A 24,156-nucleotide genomic window follows, 5' to 3' on the forward strand; every position below is an offset into this window, starting at 1 on the left:
TCCCAAAAGAATGGGAGAGAAGAAATTGGAGACGGAAACTATACACAAACTTCAAAAGCTTTACTGTAAAAGGAAGAAAAGAAAGGTTGTGGAAGCTGGCTCAAGGGGGGAAGGGGGCCCAAGTGTCTTTTTTTAAGATGGGAGAAGTTAACAGTAAGTTTCTACGATTCTAGGGATTACCCATCAAAGAGAGGGGGAGGCGAATAATGCAAGAGACAAGAGGGACGGTCTGCTGGAGCAAATTTCTTGAATAGGTAAGAAAGGATGAGCTCTAGTAAACAAGTGAAGGGCTAGACTCCTTCCAGAGCCCATCCACAAAGACAGGAGAGAAAGCAGAACAGATGGTCCCAGGCGCCGGGCGGTGGGCCTGCACAAATTTTTCTGACTGCCTTTACTTCCACAATGAATGAGTTTGGGGAAGGAGCTATGGAAGGGTTGTACAGAAAGGAGAGGGTACAAAAGGGCTGGCTAGGAGTTTGGAAGCGGATGCTTCAGGGGCATATTGGTAAGACGCCTGAGCAACATTCAAGGCTAGGGATGACACTTTAAAAATAGTTTTCTCTTAACGACTTAATGTTTCATTTTGAAATCATTCCAGAAATACAAAAAAGGTGCAACAATAGTTCAAAGAATTCCCATATGCCCGTCACCCAACTTCCTTAAATGTTCCCATCTCATATAACCACAGTACAGCTGGCAATATCGGGACATTATCGTCGACCCGCCACTATTAACCAAAGTACAGACCTTTTTCAAATTTAGCATATTGTCCTACTGTTCTCTTCCTGGAGTAGGACCCACTCCATGATCCCATTTTCCATGCGGTTGTGGGGTCTCCTTAGTCTTCTGTAACCTGGGACACTTCTTCAGTCTGTCTGTCGTCACCTTGACACTTTGGAAAAAGCTAGTCGTAGAATGCCACTCAGTTTGGGCTTGTCTGTTTCCTCACAATTTAAGTCAGGTATGTATTTTTGGCAGTAAATACCACATAAGTGACATGTCCTGTTTAGCGCATGATATCTCGGAGCCCCTGATGTCTGCCACGGTCCTCCACTGGAAAGTTTGTTTTTTTCTCTTTGTAGTTAATAATTAGGTGATCGCGAATTCATAACACAAGCATTTTGCATGGTTTTTCTCCCACCCTATTCATCTCCACCGGGGCAGGTACGGAGTAGGTAGAGAACTGATTTAATACTGTGGTTTATCAAGTGAGCACCTTAGCTAAGGTTTAACCTAAAACAGTTGCCAATATCATCAAATACAAAGGTTAATTGCTTCAAAAGATTTTCCATGTAGACCAAGATAATCAATTATAGAAGAGAAAGTTTGATGGATTTTATGATTTCAAAGAAGAAAAATAGCCCTGATTTTCAAGTTTTGTGACACTGATGAATTTATACCCAGCTTTTGTGCAAAGACTTCCGGGTACTTCCTGGAAAATACTTCTTAAATCAATTTTTGTCACTACGGACTTACATACATTTGCATTTGAAAGCAGCCTATTGAAATATAAGTTATTTGTAAGCAGAAAGAGGTTCTAGATTTTTATTCGTCCATACAACAGATACTTATTGGGCCAATATCTGGTCCAAAACCTGAATAACTGGTGTGTGCTACAGGTGATAGGGAAAATCAAGTATGTATCAAATAACTCATTAAAACATTCTGGAGACTCCATGAAAAGTCAGAGTTTTTAATATTCCAAAGCTCTGATAGTGTAGATGTGCCTAATTAAACATTTTTCTTACAGTGGGATCTTGAACTACTCTGTGGTTTCAGCCATCTATATTCACAGCCACGGAGGCCTGGGGTGAGGTGGAAAATATAGAACACAAATCCCGAGATCTGGAATCTAAAGTTGCCAGGGTGTCAACTTGTGTGGCCAGCTCAAGCCAGTATAGCAAAGCAGCTAAGAGCACGTGTTCCGGAGTTTACCAAGGCTTGGCTTCCGAACCCGGGTCCTGCATGTATGGTCTTTGTGAGTTTGGATAGGCTTCTTAATTCCTCTAAGCCTGTTTCTTCATCAAAACAAGAAAAGTAAAGTAAACAGCACTCACGTCCCAGCGTGGTTACAAGGCATTCGTGAGAAGATGCACGGGCACAAGAAGTGCCAGTCTTCACACTTAATTTCAATTATGGCTGCTCTTATTATTAGTCACCTTTTGTGCTTCATTTTACATCTTACTTTCTTTAAATACTTATTTAGAGAGAGAGTCAGTGAGAGCAGGGGAGGAGCAGAAAGAGAGAGAGAATCCGAAGTAGGCTCCCCGCTCTGTGTGGAGCACGACGCAGGGCTCAATCGCAACAACCGTGAGATCCCGACCTGCGCCAAAATCAAGAGTCGGGTGCTTAACCGACTGAGCCCCCCAGGTGCCTCTCATTGTATAATTTAACTGTAACTGTAAAATAAGGGCAGTCAGCTAGACCGGAACGTCTCTAGCATCTGGAAATAAACGTCTGGAAAAATTACCCGACTTCCGCAGTTGTCTCTAACGACTGCTATTACACAAGCAAGCATAAAACTTGGTATAAACTGTTAATGCAATTAGATCCTAGCTATGGATCCAAAATTAGCTTAAAAATTAAATTCAAAACAATAACAACAAAATCGAATTACATCTGTTAATGAGGAGAGTGGTGACTTCCTGGAATTAAGTCACCCTCTGCCCTGTGAGTGGGTGCCGATCCCCATGGGCACAGGGCACAGGTTATTCTGTGCTCACCGCCCACACCATCTACTGTGTTCTTCCAGGAGATCAATTCTCTACTTCGCTTGCTTTGAACTACTGCAGCCTTCAGTGACATCATTTGGCCTTCACTTTGCACAAACTCATGACTTATTTGGATCTGGTTCTTTGCTCACTAGCCCTTGGAAATTAAAGGAGTAACTTGGCATCAATTCGAGATTCATTTCTTAATGCGGACCTCATTTTGCCAAAGATCTGCCCAGCTCCAAATCTTTCAGTGACTCTCTACTGTTTCAAAATCCTGACATCTAAGTCCCTCTCCGACGTACGTTGGCAGTCATCCCTAACCAGCTTCTTCCCTTGTCAAACTAGGACACCTGCTGCCATAGACTGAAATGTCTATTTCCCCTCAGATCTCATATGTACAAACCCAGTCCCCAGAGGGATGATATTGGGAGGTGGGGGCTTTGGAAGGTGATTGGGTCACGAGCGTGGAACCCTCATGAAAGAGATTAGTGCTCTTGTATAAAAAAGATCCCGGAGAGCTCCCTTGCCCCCATTTTCCTGGCTTGGGGCGTGGGTTTTCTAGTTTCAGGGACAGGAAGCAGGGTATTTTGTTTCAGTTCTCTGCCTGCTGCTGACCAGAGAGCTCTTGCCTACACCCCACGTACGTGCCACCATCCCAGCGCCTGGCCCCTAAAAGCCCATGTCCTAATCGGATACCTCGGTGGATTGTCACAGCTTCACCTCAAGCTTGGTTCACTGCCACTGACTTCTTTTTATTTCCAACGCCAGGATTTCCCTTTCTGTTCATCTCACCTACATATTTTATCTGACGTTTCTATGTATTTGGGTAGGAGGTCGTCCACCTCAGCACTGGCGGCAACGTAAACTGAAATTCCTAGCATCGATTTCTAACCAATTAAACAAACTACACATACTCATAAAATAACTTTATGACTGGTCATAGAAAATATATAAATATATACACATATATACATGTGTAAATACATATGTACTTCATAACTTTGTCTGCTCATATAAGTATAGATATATAAATGCATATGTACATGTATACCTATGTATTTGCATATATACATATATTTTTTTTAAAGAAGAGCACAAGTTCCATTTTAGTATAAATTAGCAACAAAATCACTGTCAGATGCAATTATAATAATAATGGTCATGGTGTGACATTTCCTTTATACGATTAGGTTCTGAATTGCCACTGAGAAAAATAATAGTTGACATTTAGTGAGCATTTTCGATACTCCAGGCACCATTTAAAGCACTTCAAGGATCTTCTCATTTAATTTTCACAGCTCTTTATGGGGCAGGTGCCATTACTGTCCCAATTTGACAGATGTAGATATTAAGGCTTAAAGGGTTGAGTAATTTGACCAAAGTCATACAACTAGGAAATGGTGGGACCAGCAATCGAACCGTGTCTGTTTGGCTTTAGGGTCCCAATAGATCATCACATTACATCTCATCTTAAATGGCTGAGGTAGACAAACTGGGTAGAGTAGGTATCCATAATACACAAAGATCCCTTAAAAATCACTGGGGGTAAAGATAAACACTATGATGCAAAAATAGGCAAGAGACTAGGATGAGTCCTTTATAATAGATAATATTCAGTAATAAACAGAGGGAAAAGATGTTCAAGCTCATTAATAATCAAATACAAATTAAAATAAGATGCTATTTTCTACCTAGAAGAATAATGAAGATTAAAAAAATGATGAATTCCCAGGACCAGTTAGCTCCCATGAAGGAAAATAAACACTTACACACAGCTGGTGGGAATTAAATCAGGACTCCAGAAGACAAATAGGGAATATTTTGTCAAAAAGCTTTTAAATGTTTATGCCATATGGAAAAAAATTCTTCCATGTTTGAAAGAAACAATAAGGTTATAAAATAACAATGAAACAATATTTTTAAATTAAAATACAGATATATATATATATACATATATATGTTTATATGTATATACAATGCTTTTATTTATTTTTTTTTATTTTTATTTTTTTTTTAACGTTTATTTATTTTTGAGACAGAGAGAGACAGAGCATGAATGGGGGAGGGTCAGAGAGAGGGAGACACAGAATCCGAAACAGGCTCCGGGCTCTGAGCTGTCAGCACAGGGGCCCGATGCGGGGCTCGAACTCACGGACCGCGAGATCGTGACCTGAGCCAAAGTCGGCGCTCAACTGACTGAGCCACCCAGGCGCCCCTACAATGCTTTTAATTATATATATTATAGCAAAATATTAACAATAACTATCTCTATATGAAAAGGATTACAGGAAGTTTTTCTTTTTTTTTTGTTTATTTGTATAATTGATTTTCCTATAGTAAACACGTTGCTGGTTTCATTACCCCTAGATTCAGTATTTCTTAACAATACCTGGGCAGGTTGAAAAAGCAAGGTTCTGAACCTGTAAAATCAAAGGCTGGATTGGGAAGAATGAAGTGGGTCTATACATCTGGTCCCATAGGATGTCGAAGATAAAATAAATGAAAAAATTGAGTCACCAAGTAATGCAATGTAATCTCTTTACTTAAATATTATAAATTATAAATTAGTAAATATGAGATTGTATATATTGTTTATATATTATGTATTAATTGTATTATATAATAAATGTAACGGTTTGGGGAGAAGACAGAGAGAAGACATTTACTTTCTGTACATTTCTATTATTTTTTTCCCAACAAGCATTAATTACTTCGATATTAAAACACTTAACTAGTGGCTCCTGGGTGGCTGAGTCGATTAAGGTTGTGATCTCAGGGTTTGTGAGACTGAACCCCACTAGGAGCCCTGTGCTGACAGCACAGAGTCTGCTTGGGATTCTCTCTCCATCTCTCACTTCCCCTCCTCCACACACCCCTCCCCTGCTCACACACACTCTCTCAAATAAACGTTAAAAAATAAATAACACAAAAATACAAGAGTTGAGGGAGGAGCTGATCAAAATTCATAAAGTGCACACATTTTTGTTAAGTTACGGAAATACCAAACTCAGTGTTAACATCCACCAAGCTTAACGGATATTATTTAATAGCAAACAAATTACCCCTAGTTACAAGTCTAGTACTTGAAAATCAAATAGACTTATAGACATTTTTACTCCAAGATTGGTCTATGTGGGAAATGTTAAGATATTCAATAATTACTTCGCTACACTTAACGGTTATTGATCAATAATTGTTCACGAATGGAAACTGGAAACTGGTAATAACACCAGAGGGCATGAATATGTAAAGAGCCTTAAAGGTGAGGAAACAGGCTTCACAGAAGTTCACCACCTGAGACAACACGGTCCCTGAGTCCCACCAAGTTTAGCTGTAGAAACTTTTTAGGTTGAAAACACACACAGCAATCCCAACAACTCTCTTGGATCTTCCTTTGGAGACTTAGGCTAGAGCTGTCCTGAAGTGACTCAGTAATGATACAACTTACATAAACTTCACGGTCACACTCTCAGGAAACGTGCCCACTGTCTAACAACAAATGGCACACAACTGCCATAAAAGTCGTTCACGGTCTCAGGAGACAGGATCTTGAGCTTACCTCTCATCAGGGCTGTGCGCCCTCCCGGGTGCCAACTTCCTGTGCTTCACCCTGACCCCATCAGAAGTCTGTCCCTTGGACTTCAGAGAGGCGCTATGCGGTACCAGGAAGAAAGGTGCCTGTCAGATGGACGTGGTGACCTCGTGCTCTCCTGGGAGGGCCACAGCCCAGGTTGCCCAAAGCACTCCTGGGGAATGGGACCACTCTTCTCCCCATGCCCGTGGCCACCCTTCTCCTCCCTGCTGGTGGGCAGTGTGCAGGAAGGGGTGGAGGACTCCCTCCCACCCTCTGCCTCTCGGTGGTGCTGACAGGCCTGGGTTCTCGGACACAGCAGATGCTCTCTGGCCTCTTGTCTGTGAGTCCCCAGGGGCTCTCCCCGAGGCAGGTGGCTGAACCGTCGTCACCGTGTTTCTCCAGCCGTGGGGCCGGAGCAGGCTGAACCTGGCCCCCGGTTCCCCTGGTGCCTGAGGCCCAGGGTAGTCTCGCTTCCCGTTCCCAGCCACCCCCTTGGATCACCACTGCTGGTGGAGCATCTGGGGAGCCGGGGTGGGGGTGGGGAAGGTCGTGTTGGAAAGGGAAGCACACCCCTTCCCTCTTGGGGTCAGGTGCCTCCTTGTCCCATTGTGTGCTAGGTGGACTGACCTGGCAAGCTAGCCAGGTGTTACCCGTGCCAGGTTGCAAGCCGGGGACTGAGCGATGGTGGAGGGCTGAGCCAGCCCCCCGGTGCTTGGCCATCTGAGGGCTACCATTGTGCCCATACATGGGTGCCATGGTTCCCTTACCTGTTCTTACTAGAAAGGTGCTGATTTGTGCGGATGTTTTAAGAGGGCAGAGGTCATTTGGGGGAGGTCTAGAGGTCAAGCAGGAGAGAAGATCCTTGCTTCCATTTCAGCCAGAGCCCCTCCCTTCTGTGATTCCTGTATTCTCCAGCCAGCTCATGTCAATAACTCATACAGAAAATTCTGGCTTCTTAAATTCCACACCTCCACGACTAAGGGATGTTCTTGCAGCATTTGATGCTCTAATACTTCTACACCTTATGGAAAACATTTCTTTTTCAAAATGACTCTCTCCTCTTGAAAATGAGGATAAATGAGATGAATGTATTAATAAACACTCTGGGCCAGGTCTAGTTCTCAGGTGTGGGTCTGAAAAGCACACTGCTCTAATTCATCACAGCTTATTTTACAGCAGATTAGCAAAACCGGCCCTTCCGGTTCCTAACTAACTAATCTCTACTGAGCAAGAAACGGTGGCAAGGCAGATTTGTTATATTAATGGATCCACTTTCAGTCACCGTGGCCAATTGCTTCAGCTCCTCACGGACCCCATTAGTGCCACCTTCCTCTTACCTTTACTGGGGACACACCAAGTGTCTCACAACAATGCACTGAGAATAACCAGAGTGAGTGTGCAGGAGATGCCTTTTCACCTCCCAAGTAGGATCACTTGGGTAAAGTGATACACCAAGTTACAAACCCACTGGAAGCAATCCTTTTTAATGCCATGAGTCTGGGTTTGGGAGATGGGGTGGGGCCGGGTGGGGGAGCAGGGAAGAGGGAATGCTATGGTTTTCTTAGCTCCTGCTGAAAGGAGTGGTGACTACAGGCATCTCCTTATGGGTCTGCTTCTGGATAGGTTAGTGAAGGGGTGTGTGGGGCTCCTGAGCACAAGGAAGGGACTTCACCAGCACTGACATATAGGAGTTCCATGGCTCAGAGCAAGGGACCATCCAGTGAGAAGGGACCATCCAATGAGAAGCAGGATGGCAAGGGACCATCCAATGAGAAGGGACCACCCAATGAGAAGGTACCATCCAATGAGAAGGTACCGTCCAAGGAGAAGCAGGATGGCAAGGGACCATCCAATGAGAAGGGACCATCCAATGAGAAGGGACCATCCAATGAGAAGCAGGATGGTAAGCGACCATCCAATGAGAAGGTACCATCCAATGAGAAGGTACCATCCAAAGAGAAGGTACCGTCCAAGGAGAAGCAGGATGGCAAGGGACCATCCAATGAGAAGTAGGATGGCAAGGGACCATCCAATGAGAAGGTACCATCCAGTGAGAAGCAGGATGGCAAGGGACCGTCCAATGAGAAGCAGGAGCACAAAGGCTCATCGTATTTGGTCGTCTGCACGCAAACCTCTTGTAGTTACAGAACCTTTTCTTTAAAGCAAATCGTAAGCAGAGCCATATTAATATGTCAAACAGATGAAAGCGTAGGTGTTCTGCTTGTAAAGGTGTTCCATCCATCTTTCCTCGTGGATGGAAGAGTAAAGAACTATAGTCTGTCTTCCCCATGACTCCTGATAGGAGCTGGACACCATATCTCCTTCCGTTGGAGGATATCACATCACCTGGAAAAACTGGCAGAAGAAATGAAAACAATGTTCTCCATGCCACCGAGGCAGGTCACTACGTGGGACAGGGTGAGGAGACAAGCAGTGTCCTGGAACTTCCTCTTTTCAACCCGGATAAAGTCTCTTGACATCAAAACATGAGGGTGGGGGATTGAGATTGTTGTAAATCCTATGGGACTGTCAAGAACACGCTAATCTCACTGTGCGATTCAGAAACAGTCAACCGCCCTACTTGTCCAGCTGTGGTGTAAGAGATGCAAGTTCCTTGTCAACACAGACAGCACGACGCGCCATCACCTGTCCAGGCAACCTGTGTCCTTCCCTACCCGAGTCCCCACATGCAATTTTAGCCTCGTTACATGGAAGGATAAAATATACGCTTAGTCAGGGTTGTGAGCATAAGCAGAATGATAGGTTTGAAGCGCAAATCCATTGTATTTACTGTTTAAGGTCATAAACTGCTATTGGTCTTAGAATGAAGAGTGTCATCACAAAGCATTTCTGCTCACCTGTGGTTCGAAATGCTGCATGTCATTTTTGAGGACTGAGAGAGCACGCAGCTCATATACCTTATGCCTATGGCACATGTTTGTTATAAATTTAGGACTGAATCCCAGCTGGTTCCAAGGACTCAGCACATTAGAAAAAACCTGGGAAGGGTTATGTGCTCTTGGAATACGTTTCCCTCTAGCCATTCAAAGGGGAGTCACGCTGCAGCCCCTCTCGCCTTTTCCACCTTTGTTAGGCTCACCAGCTGGCCCGGAGGATGTTGACAACAAGGTGACTTTCACCCTTGGGTTACTGGTTGAGATTCATCATGGATTCAGTCCAGTTCAATCAATCCTGACAGCAGCTCGCGGACCCAACTCACGCGAAGGACGAATCAAGGTCTCCTTACTTACATCACCTACTTGGACTCTTTTGGGTACAAGCTGTCCCACAGATCCTCGGCAGCCCGGAGGGGCATAAGGATCGGAAACCTGTCTAGAGCACGCATTTGTTTCACAATCTGAGATCGGCAGGCTAGGTTTTCTGTCATGACGGAGACATTAGCAAACTAAGTGTGATACTTCATGGACAAATAAATGCCCAGGATTCACCCCCCAATGCTCTGAATACTTTGGTTTACGTCAACTATCATCACATAAAGCAGGGACAACAGGGATAGGACACCTGTACCATTTGTCTTCTAACAATTAGCATCCAGGGAGGACTCATCTGTACCCAGCACAAAACTAAGTCCTTGACACTGATTATTGCTTTAAATCCTCCCAATACCCTGAGTTAGGTACCATTTTACCCCAATTTCACAGGTGAGGAAACTACCGGGGCTTAGAGAGGTTAAGCAATTCAGGAGCTGGTCCAAAGGCAGAGAGCTAAGAAGGGGCAGGCAGGGATTTGAACCCAGCTGAGATATGTTATGCAGCCTTTGACTGAAACTTGATGCACACTAGAATTTTCAATTAACATGATTAACTGTGGGGTAAAATAAAACAAAATCAACACTTAGAACAGTGCCTTCCACATAGTAAGTAACGCGCATGGACATTTCACCATTCACAGCACTAAAGGCAACGTTGCTTAGTCAACCTAACATTAAGGAAACAAATATTATTTACCTTTCTTTGGGGAAGGACACAGTCACACAATATACACAGATATCTAATATCGGCTGGGTATAGATGAACAGTCTAAAACCATCACTGAAGCAAAGGAAGTACAAAATCATTTCCAAGTATTCAGGGTAGTGTGAATAAATAACACTATTCTACCCGAACAACATAACACAAAAAAAGATTTAAAAATGTAGACCTCAAGTAGTTGTAATTATAGATAAATAAAATCATTGAGGGGCACCTGAGTGGCTCGGGTCAGTTGAGCAGCCAACTCTTGATTTCAGCTCAGATCACAATCTTAGGGGTTCCGTTGGGGAGTTCCAGCCCAGGATCCGGTGCTCACAGCTTAGAGCCTGCTTGGGATCCTCTGTCTTCCTCTCTCTGCCCCTCCCTTACCCTCCCCTCTCTTAAAAATAAATAAATGTTAAAAAGAAAAATAAGATAAAGTCTTTGAAAATGATTTAAATTTTCATTTCAATGTACAAAATTATAAAGCTTCAAACGAACCATTGTTAAGTTTGAATAAAGTTTAAAGTTCAGCACCTACAAAAGACCTTATGCATAATAGGTTTCCAATAAATCGCTATCCTTTTCATTATGTCTAGGATTTTTAAAACCTCTATGATGCAGGTTGCATGATATTTTCTTATTAATGATTTTTGAATCATTTCCTTAGTAATGATTTTTTTGGGGGCGAATCTCAGGATCAATCTCTACTTCAAACAAAGATAAGGAAATAAGTGTCATCCTGAAAGACAAAAAGAAATAACTAAATAACTGGCCAAAAATAATTAAAATAATTAAGAACAGAAGTGAAATGTTTAGATATGAGAGGTAAAAAGAAAAGCAGCTTCAAAATATCTTTATTAACATTTAAGAAAATATAAAACTGTCCTGTATGCAGTAGCCTGGAAACACAAGAAATATATGTATACATTTAAGCCACCATGATGGGTGACTAGAATAAAGACATTTTGCAGTACTGGCTACATAATTAAACAGGTAAATTCAGACCAAGAAAATACCTCTTTCTCAAAAGCATTTTGGTGCCCTGGGTTACCATGCGGACTCAATAGCTTAACCAATGTGCACTCAAAAATAACTCTTCGTTTTCTAAAAGAACTTCTAAAAACTACTGAGCATAAAAATACAAATTACTCCAGTTATTTCCATAGGGCAAACATTAGATTAAATCTGCACTGACCAAAATGGTTAGTAAACCTCTGTTTAAAAGGAAAATAAATAAACGACAGAGCTATTGGGAAAATGGTAAAGATTTCTAGCAACAATTGCTACACCTTTGCAGCAGACCACGCAGCCCTTTCACCAATGGCAAATCAGAGGTTCCCCAAGTGTTCCCCACCATTAGGAAAATCAAGAGCATTACCTGTGGGCTGCCTAGGGTTTCTTTTGCATAAGCTTTTATCTCAGTTTAGCAACATAAAAAAAAAAGGCACAAAACACAGGATGTATATAACCTTGGCTCACCATTACTCTGGCCTCCTTAATACAATCTGCTAAAAGAGAGAAGTGTTGTGGTTCAGTTTTTTCTCATCACGTGTTTCTGTCTAATTGCAAAGCTAATGGGACAAGTAAACAGGCTGGCTGTACTGTACAACAGGTAAAATAAATCCTTCAAATCAACGACGGAGCTACCGTATTTAAAGAGACATGATTTTTTTTTAAAAGGGAAAAAAATGGAGGTAGTAACATTTTCAAAAATAGTAAAAAAAAAATTGATAAAAATAAAATAATCCAAATTGAATGTGATTTGTACTTTCTAAATCCAGCCTGTATTTGTACATCATTTCCACATTTAAAGCCCTGGGTTCTACCTGGTACTTGCTAGAAGGAATCTGCAGGGAATGAAGCCTGGTGCCTGATTCCATATATGACAAAGCATTTTTAAAAAAACTATTGATAAGCACATTGCCTTGATTTTGACCATGCAATACAAAGCATAAATTTTAAAGGCCAAGCATTGGTCAGTAAAACTGAATCTCAGCAGTTGGCACGGTTCAAACAACTTTTAAGAGCATAGGAACCTGACTCAATTTAAATACTGGAACACACATTTATATGAGAAACACATTTTTAGGCCTAAAAATATAAACATTTTTCACACTTACACACTATGCACAACAAATACTGCTTGAGACAAAATTGAGCAATCAGATTTGCCTAATGCTGTCAATTTTCTTGTCTTTCTGAGAGGCTTATCAATCCACGGAGCAAAATCTATAGGCAAAAACGGAATAAATTCATGGTCTGTGGCCGCGGCCTCATTGGGACACATTAATCTTACAAGGAAAAGAAACCACATGCTAATACTGTAAAGAAAAACAAGGTGCCTATTTCCCAGAGTCTGATGAAATACTTTTTTACTTTTCCACTTTTTTCAAGGACTATGCTTGCTTCTAAGGAGAAGAAGGAAGACTTGGTTAGGGAGTAAATCTTAAAGGATCCCCAAAGCTAGACAGATTTATAACGAAGTCTCTCACCTTTCAACATCTGTTACTAAAGTTCCTACACTTGTACTTCAGAAAAAAAAATTAGACTGCGAGGAAGTTCCATCTGCATTACTTTCTGAGTTGGGATTTACACACCTACCTGATGAGTTTTCCCTCATACTCTTTCTCCCTCAAATCTTCAAAGAAACATAGACATACACGCAAACACAGACGATGTACCGAGCCCTGCACGTACAGGATCGTCAACACCGAGAGAGAGAGGAGACAAGCCATACTATGATCAAAACAAATGACTGTAACCGTGAGAAACGGGTGGGTTTCTTTTAAAGCCCCCTTGGACCCTTAATGCCCCTCTTCCTACTCCAGGAACTTCATAGGCTCAGAAAGGCAAAACAGTTTGCATTCAAGTAAGAGAAAGAAAACAGAATGTTCGCTTTTCGGGGGCACTACAAAATCAGCCACGGGACCCCGCTGCGCCCAAGTGCAGCATTAAGGAACGCCAGCCCAGACCCTAGATACATCGTGTAATCAAGGAGAGTAAATAAATAATAGTGGTCAATGTCATTAAGAAGGAGAAAAGTAATAACGATTGTCACCACGGGGTTCCGTACAGCAGCGACACACGCAGCGGGCTTCTCCTCCAGCCCCCACCGCCCGCAACCTCCCGGCAGCAGGACACCGCGGCAGAGAGAGAGGCCCGTGGGCGCCGCGCGCGCCGAGCCGTGGGGCGGGGCCGGTTCCGCGGGGCTCGGCGGGCACGCGCCCCGCCCGGCCCCGCCCCCCTCTCCAGCGCCGACGAGTCCCGCGGGCTGGGCGGGTTTATCGGCTTCCGGTTGCTAGGGCCGGTGCCCTTGGCCTCAGGCCAGGCCTTGCGGCGGGGGTGGGGGTCGAGGGTAGTTAATCTAGGTGCTTTCCCGGCGGACTGCTTCTCGCGGGAGACTGCCTTGACCTTTACCTCGCTGCCTCAATTCCGAGGAAAAGATGAAAGAGGAAAAGCCGGTCGTTTTGAGAAGCAGCTGATTGCCTTGAAGGATAGTGTAGGGGTCCAGCGCATCTTCTCCAATAATACGGAAGGAAAATTACCGGCATCAAGGGGGACGTACTAACAGGGACCATACCTTGAGCGCTTGTGTGCAAAGTTATCTTTGGGGGATAAAACGGCCCATTTATGCAGCTCCAGAGCATTCCCTTCCCAACTGTCAACGGAATCCTGATGTGCCAGGCGCTTTGATGTTGCCTTGAGAACTTAGCGCATGTTTTGAGCTTCTGGCATTATTTCTAAATTGTACCAATTGGAACAGAGATCCTGGAAAATCTGATTATATTGAAGACCATCTTAGTTTTGGGTTAAAGAGTATGACCCAACTAGTCGTGGTTGAAACTTAAAACAAGTCCTTTTGCAGAAAGAAAACAAGTTACCTGTGAACTGTAAACAGATATTTCGAGTCTTAAGAGGCTATCATGGAGGGATTTCCTTAATCTTTTTGACCAAATCTTTTCCCAAATATGTAAAGTAATAACAGTTTGAAGGTAGAGGTGAAAAAATGAGTGTTATTTTTACTGTTCGGGAAAATCAGTATCTACTAAATGATCTAGCATGGGCAGATTGAACATTTTGCTAATAGGAGAAATTTTAGAATGATCCTGATTGGTAATAGTGTATATATTTTAAAATTGTGTTAGTCATAAACCTAAATTTTATCTAGAGTCTTTCTAGAAGTTTTAAAGAATTTTTTTTTCCTTATCCTCTTTTTCTTTTATAGGAATTCTGCTTGGACTCAGCACAGTATTACCAAAGAATGATTTTCACTAAAATGTAGATTCTAATGAATTACTTTTCAGCAACAATTCAAACATATTGAAAACCTTTTCAATTCCCGATTAACCAATAGCTGTGAAAAACAGTGTTCATTGTTAGTTAAAATGCAAAACCACCCACAACTACTTCGAAGACCTTTACCTCCAAAACTCCCTAAGCTGCCTTTACCTAAGAAGAGAGTCTATGCAGGTATGTGTATTAATCAGATATGTTATTAAGTTTATTTATTTTTCATAGAAATTTCTCAGGCTGCACGGTTCAGAACCACAATAGTAAAAAAGACACTCACTAGTAACCGGTAACTTCCAAATGTTTGTTGTGAGAGGATAACATCCAATTCAATTCTACAGTTACAGTTGACCTTCATTATTTGTGGACTCTATGGATGCAAAGTTACCTAACTGCTACAATTATTTCTAACGCCCAAACCAGTACCTTGTGCTGTATGTTATCTTTTTAACTCAACGATATGTCAATGAAGAAGACTTCAGAGCCGTAGAGACAGCTCTTTTTCTTTTTTTTTTTTTTAATTTTTTTTTAATGTTTATTTATTTTTGAGACAGAGAGCATGAATGGGGTAGGGTCAGAGAGAGAGGGAGACACAGAATCCGAAGCAGGCTCCAGGCTCTGAGCTGTCAGCACAGAGCCCGATGCGGGGCTCGAACTCACGGACCGTGAGATCATGACCTGGGCCGAAGTGGGATGCTTAACCGACTGAGCCATCCAGGCGCCCCTCTTTTTCCTTTTATCATAGGTGAAACTGTATGCAGGAGAATAGTATATATGGTAACTCTCAGTCATTAGTGGATGGATATGAGGCAGGCAGTGCAAACATACATGTTCCCAGCTGACGTCCAATAAGGAAAATGCTCTGCCTTCTTGTTTCAGCTCTCGTACTATAAACAACTGCCCTTTTCTCACTCTGTTTTCAGTCTTTTTCCTCTGCCATGTTTTTAAAATTTTTGTGCCTTTTGTTGGTGCTTTTGCCATCACCCCCAGGAATAGTGTTCAAGTGCTGTCTGGTGTTCCTGAGCACAAGAAGGCTGCGATGTGCCTTTACAGAGAAAAGCATGCGTTAGTCAAGCTTCCTTCAGGCATGAGTTGCAGTGTTGCTGGCTGTTTGTTCAATGTTAACGAATCAACAATATATGTTAAGTGTCTTTAAATAGAAACACGGGTAAAACAAGATTATGTATTGATTGGTTGCTGATAATGTTGAGACCAGAAGTTTAGAGGAACCTAACCCCATATTTTCCTTAGAAGCAATGGCTCAGTATTGGATAATTCAGTGTTCACTGAGATTTTGTAGAACAGAACGGCCACCGATAACAAGAACTGATTGTACTTCTTAGCACAGCGCTAGGAATTGGGGATGTAATAATGAGCAAAAGAGACCTTGTCCATCTTCTTCATTGGTTGCCCTCTGTTTGGATCACATAATCACATAAGTAATTGTCAAATTACACTGCAGTAAAGTGAAGAGGAGTCCCTCGGATAACCAGAACTTTATATAATACCCTTAATCCTCTATTTCTGTATGTGGTATCTTTTGACTCTGTACAGCAATGATAAAAGCATATTTCCACTTCTTTCCCCTTTTCAGTCTCCTCAGTCACCTGATTGTAGTCCATTGTGTTCATTATTTTATAATGTATTTCATTATTTTCGTGTCAACATTTATACTGTTAACATATGCCTAGTCCATCAGTTGATTTCCAATGCTAAATTATTACCTTTGATTCCTGGCTATTAAAGATGTAGAAATCAACATGCCCGTACTACCTCCAATTTCCTATCCCACTTTCCCTTCAGCTTTTGTTATATCATTTCTACATGGTCATTTCTAGAATGTTCTATATTTCTACATTTACAACCTGTTGTGTAACAATAATGCCCACAGTTATGTGGATTTACTGCTCACTACCAGTTCTTTTGTTGTAGTTTTTTCATTCATCTCTTGGTTGAAGTCTATCCTCTAGTACACAGTTCTTGCTATTGACATTTTGGGCTGGAAAATTCTTTTTTGGGGGAGGGGGCTCTCTTGCTTTTTGGCACCTTGGAGGTTCTATGACCTTGACTGTTAATAATCCTATGTTTCCAAAGGCTCTTGGTGGAGTACTTTGCATATAGTAGGTGTTCAAAATATTTGTTGTTGAAATCCATTAATACTTAAAATGACTGAAGTACAGTTTATAAACATGAACAGTCAAACACTGAAATAAAACCCTGAAATGAATATCTAGAATTTGCATAAGATGCTAGATGCCATAGGGAGTTAATGACGTGAGTGATCTGGTCCCTGCCCTTCAGGACATTTTAAGACCTTTAATCAAGTTCTGGAGATGAGATACACATGAAATAAGAACCTTAACAGTATAAAGCAGCATAGAATTTTGTCCAATTAATGGTATAGGCAATAGTAGTTCATACATGTGAGTGAGCACTGGGGCAGGAATGGGGCTTGAACGAAGACTTAAGGAATTAGGAAAAGTGGAGTGAAATATGTTTTACAGAGGAGACTGGTGTACTTTTTTGATGGCAGCGAAGAGTCTCTTGGAAAAGTAGAAATTTAATATACTAGAAAAAAAAACCATGGAGAAATGTGTCAAGAAATAGAGAAGCATGGAATTGAGAAGACAGATGCCATCTCCATTGGGAAGATATCCCTAAACACCACTTCCCCCTTCACCTAGTCAGGGTACCTTCCTTTATGCTCCCATAGTATTCCATGTTTACCCCTACCAAGCATTTGTCCTTCTCTAGTTTAACTGTTTACCTGCCTAGTTTCTACACTTAATGGGGAGATGTTTGATGGCAGTAAGGTTTGTGCTGTGTGACTGTCCCCTCAGCACTGTGGGTACAGCTGGCATGTGATACATGTTAAATGTTTAGTGAATTAACGAGAACGGTAAATATGGGCTACGTTAATCAAGAAAATTGAATTGAGTAAGGTTTTTAGGTAGACTTGGAAAGAAGAGAATGATTTCAACTGGCTAGTGGGAGAAGGTATTCCACGCAGTGTGGTCAACGTAGGAAACGAAATTACAAATGAGCAGTATGGGCTTTGGGATTGTCAGTAATAAATTAGAGTATCTGGGGGTTTCTCCTGGAAACTGACGAATCGTTACACAGCAAGATTAGGTGAAGTGGGTCCAGTTTGCATAGATTTGTTTTTTTAATGTTCATTTATTTATTTTTGAGAGGGAGAGAGAGAGAGGGAAAGCCCACGTTTAGGGGACAGGGAGAGAGAGGGAGAGAGAGAATCCCAAGCAGGCTCCATGCTTAGTTCAGTGCCCAACATAGGGCTGGATCTCACAACTTAGATCATGACCTTAGCCAAACTCAAGAGTCAGAGGCTTAACTGAGCCACCCAGGTGCCCTGGTTTTTTAAAAATGTTTACAGTTCACATAGATAGTTATTCACCAAACTAAGAAGTCTGAATTATCACTGATAAGATTCAGATAATTTGATGAAAACTTTATAAGGCTGCATCAGACAATCAAGGGTGAAGTTAAATTGATGTAGACTAGGATGATGGCAGTGAAAGTTAGAAGAGAAAATCTGGTTTTTTAAAAATGTCACTTAACTAAGAGAGAAGGAGGTTAAAATGCAATAGCCTGCGTGAAAGCACATTATAAGCTATAAAGTCACTGTGTGGTTGTAAGATGTTATAGTACTTGTAATACTTCTCACTTGGTCTGAACTTACTGGCTTGCAGCAACCTGGAACAGTGCCGAATGCCCTAGAATGAGAATCCAGGGATCTGAATTCTGGTCTTAGCTTCAACACTAATATGATGTGTGGCCTTAGGAAGTCATCCAGTCAACGGGTCTTCCCTTTCTATTCTGAAACAGCAGAACTTAATTAGGTCACTGGTTTTCGATCCTAATCTCCACTGTAAACCAAATGAAGAGGGGACATGAATCCATGAGAACAATAGCTCACTTCTTCTGTGATTCTCATGGTAGAAAAGGAAAGGGGAGTGGGATGGGGGACGAAAGGGGTGGGGAATTAGAAACTTTAGAGTTGACATATCTAATTTGAATATAGCCTGGGGTGATTAATTGCATGTGTTAAATGTGAGGAATTAGAAGTATGGCAGACGGAAAAATAACCCCACAAAAGATATTAGCATCCTAACTTCTCAAACCTGTAACGTTATCTTCTATGGCAAAAAAAAAAAAAAAAAAAAAAAAAGAGAGAGAGAGAAAGAAAAGAAAATGTTATATGGGGTTCCAAATATGATCAAGTTAAGGCTCTTGTGATGAAAGATTATTTTGGATTATTCGGGTGGGCCCAAAATGCAGTCACATGTATCCTTATAAGACAGAAACAGAGATTACACACACACACACACACACACACACACACAGGCAGAGAGAAGACTATGATACGAAGATGGATCAAAGAGAGATTTGAAGGTGCTGGCCTTGAAGATAGGAGTGATGTGGCCACAAGCCATGGCGTGCTGGCAGCCACCAGAAGCTGCAAGAGGCAAGGAATGGATTCTCTACAGGGGAGTCCAGAGAGAACAGGGCCCTGCTGATACCTTGATTTCTGGCTCAGTTATATAACTTTGGACTTCTGGCCTCCAGAGCTGTAAGAGAATAAATTTCTGTTGTTTTATGCCATGAGGTTTGTGGTTATTTGTTACAGCAGCTAGAGGAAACTAATGCAAGAGGAATCTAGGATTCCAGTGTGTGTGTGTGTGTGTGTGTGTGTGTGTGTAACTAAATAACAGATGTATCTCTATGAGATAAAGGAGGACAGAAAGTGCTGGTGACTTTGGTGTAGACATGACAAGTTTGAGGTGCTTAGGGCTTCCAGACCCAGATTTAGAATTATTACTGTAGATGGAAAATTAGTTACAATTGGGGGAGGGATAATGATAGAATCTTTGGAAGTACTAAGTGGTAAGTTGAGAAAGAGAAAGGTTTGCGTAGAGAAGATAAATGGGCAGGGGTAGGAATGAAAAAATGGCTCTCATGAGAGCCAAGGAAAGAGTGATTTCATGGAGAATAGGGTGGATTAAAGTATCGAATGCCAAGAGGAGGTCACATAAAGGTAAATAATAATGTGTACCCGTTAGGTTTAGCAACAAGATATCAACGATCACTCTGTGATAACAGCTTTGGTAGCAGAGGTGGAAAATTCCAGGTCGTAACGGTTTGAAACGTAAATAGGAGGAAACTTTCAGTGTCAGCCTCAAAATGTAAAGAGATTGAAAGCGATCACTCATATCCTCATAAGGGGGAAAAGTAAATAAACTGATAATCGGTGACTTTCTTAGATCCATCAGAAAATTCGAGTCACAGAGCAAACCAGCATCCTGAAATCTGGAGAGACAGGCAGCTATAGAGAATCTCAGCTGAGATTGGTTTATTGGGATCAGAAGATACTTAAGCCAGTAAGTGGTAGGAACACTTAAATGCTAATTTTGGCAAATTGCTGGAGGTTGAGTGTGGACTAGCTTGAGAGTTAAAAACTCCTAGGGTCTGGTCTTAGGGGAGCCTCCACACTGCCATGGGTTTTAACTCCAGGAGCCCCACAAGATTCTCATGAAGAGCAGAGAAAAATTTGTTCATCTTTTCCCCAGTATGAGGGAGAAAGTAACCACTGAAACATTCCCAGAGCATGGTTCTGCCCTCTAAAGAAAACTACATCACCAGACCCTTATCTGACCTGGGGTAAGGTCAAGTTAGATAACCCTCTCCCCCTGTAGCCTTTCTGTGTCATGTAAGGGGAAGAAAAAGCTAAGGGTTGTGGAAGCCACAACCCAGGGATTCAGGCCCACTAAAACCCCGAGATTTTTATATAATAAATATATATATGAGGGGCGCCTGGGTGGCTCAGTCTGTTAAGTGTCTGACTTTGGCTCAGGTCATGAGCTCATGGTTAGTGAGTTCAAGCCTCATGTCGGGCTCTGTGCTGACAGCTCAGAGCCTGCAGCCTGCTTTGGATTCTGTGTCTCCCTCTCTTTCTCTGCCCCTCCCCCGCTATCACTCTGTCTCTCTCAAAAATAAATAAACATTAAAATAAATAAAAATAAATGGGGCGCCTGGGTGGCTCAGTCAGTTAAGCGTCCAACTTTGGCTCAGGTCATGCTCTCGCCGTTTGTGAGTTCGAGCTCCACATCGGGCTCTGTGCTGACAGCTCAGAGCCTAGAGCCTGCTTTGGATTCTTTGTCTCCCGCTCTCTCTGCCCCTCCTGTGCTTGAGTTCTGTCTTTCTCTGTCTCTCAATAATGAATAAGCATTAAAAAAAATAATAATAAATAAATAAATAAAAATAAATATTTGAGATTTTTTATAATGAGAATATACAATAATTCCTTTCCCTAATACCTTATCACCACATCAGTAGGGTTCTAATATAAAAAGAGGGGATTACAACTGAAAGAGCTTTAAGATGCAGACTTTATTTAAGAAGGCATCTGTAGGGAAGCACAGAGACAACAAAGGAAGAAAAAAGAAAAACAAGAAAACTAGAAGAAACTTAAATGTCTGACACCAACAGCTACAGTCACCTCCATTCCTATTCCCGAGTACATCGTGCTCAGCTTTTGGCAAAAGAATTACAACTCATGCTTAAAGATTAGAAAAGAACACAGTCTGAAGAGAAAAAGGAAGCATGTAGAACCATACTCAGGACACAGTAACTGAAATTATCAGACAGCAAATTGAAAATAACTGATTGATATATTAAGAACCTTGATGGAAAAAGTAGACAGACAGCATGCAAGAACAGATGAATCATGTAAGGAGGGATATGGAAACTACGGAAAAATCAAGGGAAATGCTTGAAGTAAAAATTACTGCGATGGAAATAAACAGTGCCTTTAATGGGCTCATCAGTAGCCTGGACACGACTGAGAAAAGGATCTGTGAGTTTGACAATAGGCCAGGTGAAAATTCTCAAACTCAAATGCGAGGAGTAAAAAGAATAAACAAAATAACAAAAAAGAATACCAAAAAACCTGTGGGAAAATAACAAAAGACAGGACATACGGGTAATGGAAATACCAGAGGAGAGAAAACAGCCATGAGAGCAGAAGAAATGTTTGAAGTAATAGTGGCTGAGAATTTGCCAAAATTAGTGACAGACCAAACCACAAATCGGGAAGCTCAGGGAACACCTACCAGGATAAACATATTTTAAAAATGCACTTAGTCATATCTTATTTAAACTGCAGAACACTAAAGACAGAGGGAAACTCTTGAAAGGAGGTGGGGCAGGGGGAGAGGGGAGAAATCCCTACAGAGAAAAAGGATTCAGAATCACATTGGATTTCTTGTCAGAAACATGCAAGCAAGAAAAGAATAAAATGAAAAAGTTAAAAGTGTTGAAAGAAAAAAAAAAACTCCACCAAAGTAGAATCTGTATTCAAGTGAAATTATCCTTCAAAAACGAAGGAGAGAGGCGCCTGGGTGACTCAGTCGGTTGAACGCTGACTCTTGATTTCAGTTCAGGTCACAATCCCACTGGGGCCGTGGGACCCAGCCCTGCATGGGGGCTCCGTGCTGAGCATGAACTGTGCTTCATGTTCTCTCTCTCTCTCTCTCTCTCTCTCTCTCTCTCTCTCTCTCTCTCTCCCTCCCCCTCTGCTCCTCTCCCCACCTTATGCTCTCTCTTAAAAAAAAAAAAAAATGAAGGAGAAATATAGACTTCCTCAGACAAAAACTGTGGGTATTTGTGGCCAGTAGAACTTTTTAGAAGTTCTTTTGTGTTAAAAGAAGAAAAATGATATTGGTCCCAAACTCAGATCTACCTAAAGAAAGGAGGAGCATCAGAGAAGGAAAACTGGAGTGAAATAAAAATTTATTTTTCTTATTCTTCCTTGATCTAATAACTATTTGAATGAATAATAGCCACAATGTATTAGGTGATTACAGCATAAGGATAAATGAAATGAATGGCAGCAACACTATAAAGAATGGGAGAGAGGTCTTGGGAATACTCTGTTAAAAGACACGCACAATACCTGTTAAGTGGCATCCTATTATTTGAAAGCAGACTTAGGGTATGGAAGTGTTGAATTACTACATTGCACACCTGAAACTATTATAACACTGTAGGTTAAATGACTGGAATTAAAGTTAAAAAAAAAGAAAAGAAAGTAGACTTCGATTATTGAAAGGATAATAAAAGAAACTTTTTATTATGAATTAAATATCCTTTCTAAATGCCGCACATCAGACTTGAGTTGTCTTGTTTTTTTGCATAGCGAGATAGTTGTAATTTACAGTTTTGATTCCAATCAATAAAGTACATGCCAATTAAAAAAAAAGAAAATAGACTTAGGTTAACTGTAAATGTATACTATAAACTTCAGGGAAACCACTTAACATTTTTTGTAAAAGAAGCATAATTGATATGCTAAGAGAAGAGAGAAGCTGAGAAACTGAAGGAGAGAAACTGAATGCTTGTAAAATGCTCAACTAAAACCAGAAAAAGAAAAAAAGGAAGGGAATATTAAAAAAAAAAAAAGCAGCAGTGCAGTATACATATTTTACATATAACAAAACAACCTATTATAGAGCGAGAGGCAAACCAGAGGAGACTCTTAAATACAGACAACGAACTGAGGGTTGATGGGGGGATGGGGCAGCAAGGAAGATGGGTGATGGGCACTGAGAAGGGCACTTGTTGGGATGAGCACTGGGTGTTGTATGTGAGCGATGAATCACGGGAATCTACTCCCAAAACCAAAAGCACGCTGTATACCCTGTATGTTAGCCAACTTGACCATAAATTATATAAATAAATAAATACATACATAAATACATCAAATAAATAAATAAATAAATAAATAAATAAATAAATAAATAAAATAAAACAAACTGTTATAGCAGATAAAAAACAAGACCCAACTATATGTTGTCTACGAGAGACTTACTTTTTAATAAATTATTTGTTTATTTTGAGAGAGAGAGAGAGAGTGCATGCAAGTGGGTGAGGGGCAGAGAGAGAGAGAGAGAGAGAGAGAGAGAATTCGAAGCAGGCTCCATGCTCTCAGTGCAGAGTCTGACTTGGGGCTCAGACTCACGAACCATGAGATCATGAACTGAGTCAAAACCAAGAGTCAGACACTTAACCAAATGAGCCACCCAAGCACCCCTACAAGAAACTTACTTGAAATATAAAAACACAGAGAGGTTGAAAGTAAAGGTGTAGAGAAAGACATACCACACTAACAGTAATCAAAAAAATATATAGTAGCTATATTAATTTCAGACAGAGCAGATTTCAGAACAAGAAAAGTTATTAGGGGAAAATAGGAGCAATATTTACGTATAAAGGAGTCAATTCTTTAAAAAGACAACAGTCTTTAACTGACAGGCACCTAAAGGAGAGAGAGGCAAAATATTTCAGGCAAAAACTGCTAGAGTTGTTTGGAGAAATAGATAAATCCATTGTTATAGTTGGGGAGTTCCACACCCCTTATCAGTAATTAACAGATCTAGCAGGCAGAAAATTAGTAAGGATATAGCTGAACCAAATAGTACCAACAATTGACAGGATCTAATTGACATTTATAGAGCACTTCATCCAACCACAGCAGAAAATATTCTTCTCCCTCACATAAGACACTCATCAAGCTAGACCACATTCT

At 41.2% G+C, this 24,156-nt stretch overlaps 1 protein-coding gene across 1 annotated transcript in view; it reads left to right on the forward strand.

The window, feature by feature from the left end:
• The first annotated feature begins 13,553 nt into the window (after positions 1–13,553).
• Positions 13,554–24,156, forward strand: part of LRRC63 (leucine rich repeat containing 63) — a 43,761-nt gene continuing 33,158 nt past the window's right edge. The window contains exon 1 of the mRNA XM_060637168.3: positions 13,554–14,732. Within this exon, the coding sequence (XP_060493151.3) occupies positions 14,648–14,732 (85 nt within the window). The 5' untranslated portion in view covers positions 13,554–14,647. The remainder of the gene's footprint in view (positions 14,733–24,156) is intronic.

Source organism: Panthera onca, chromosome A1 (assembly GCF_046562875.1).
Source record: "Panthera onca isolate mPanOnc1 chromosome A1, mPanOnc1 haplotype 2, whole genome shotgun sequence".
Taxonomy (NCBI): domain Eukaryota; kingdom Metazoa; phylum Chordata; class Mammalia; order Carnivora; family Felidae; genus Panthera; species Panthera onca.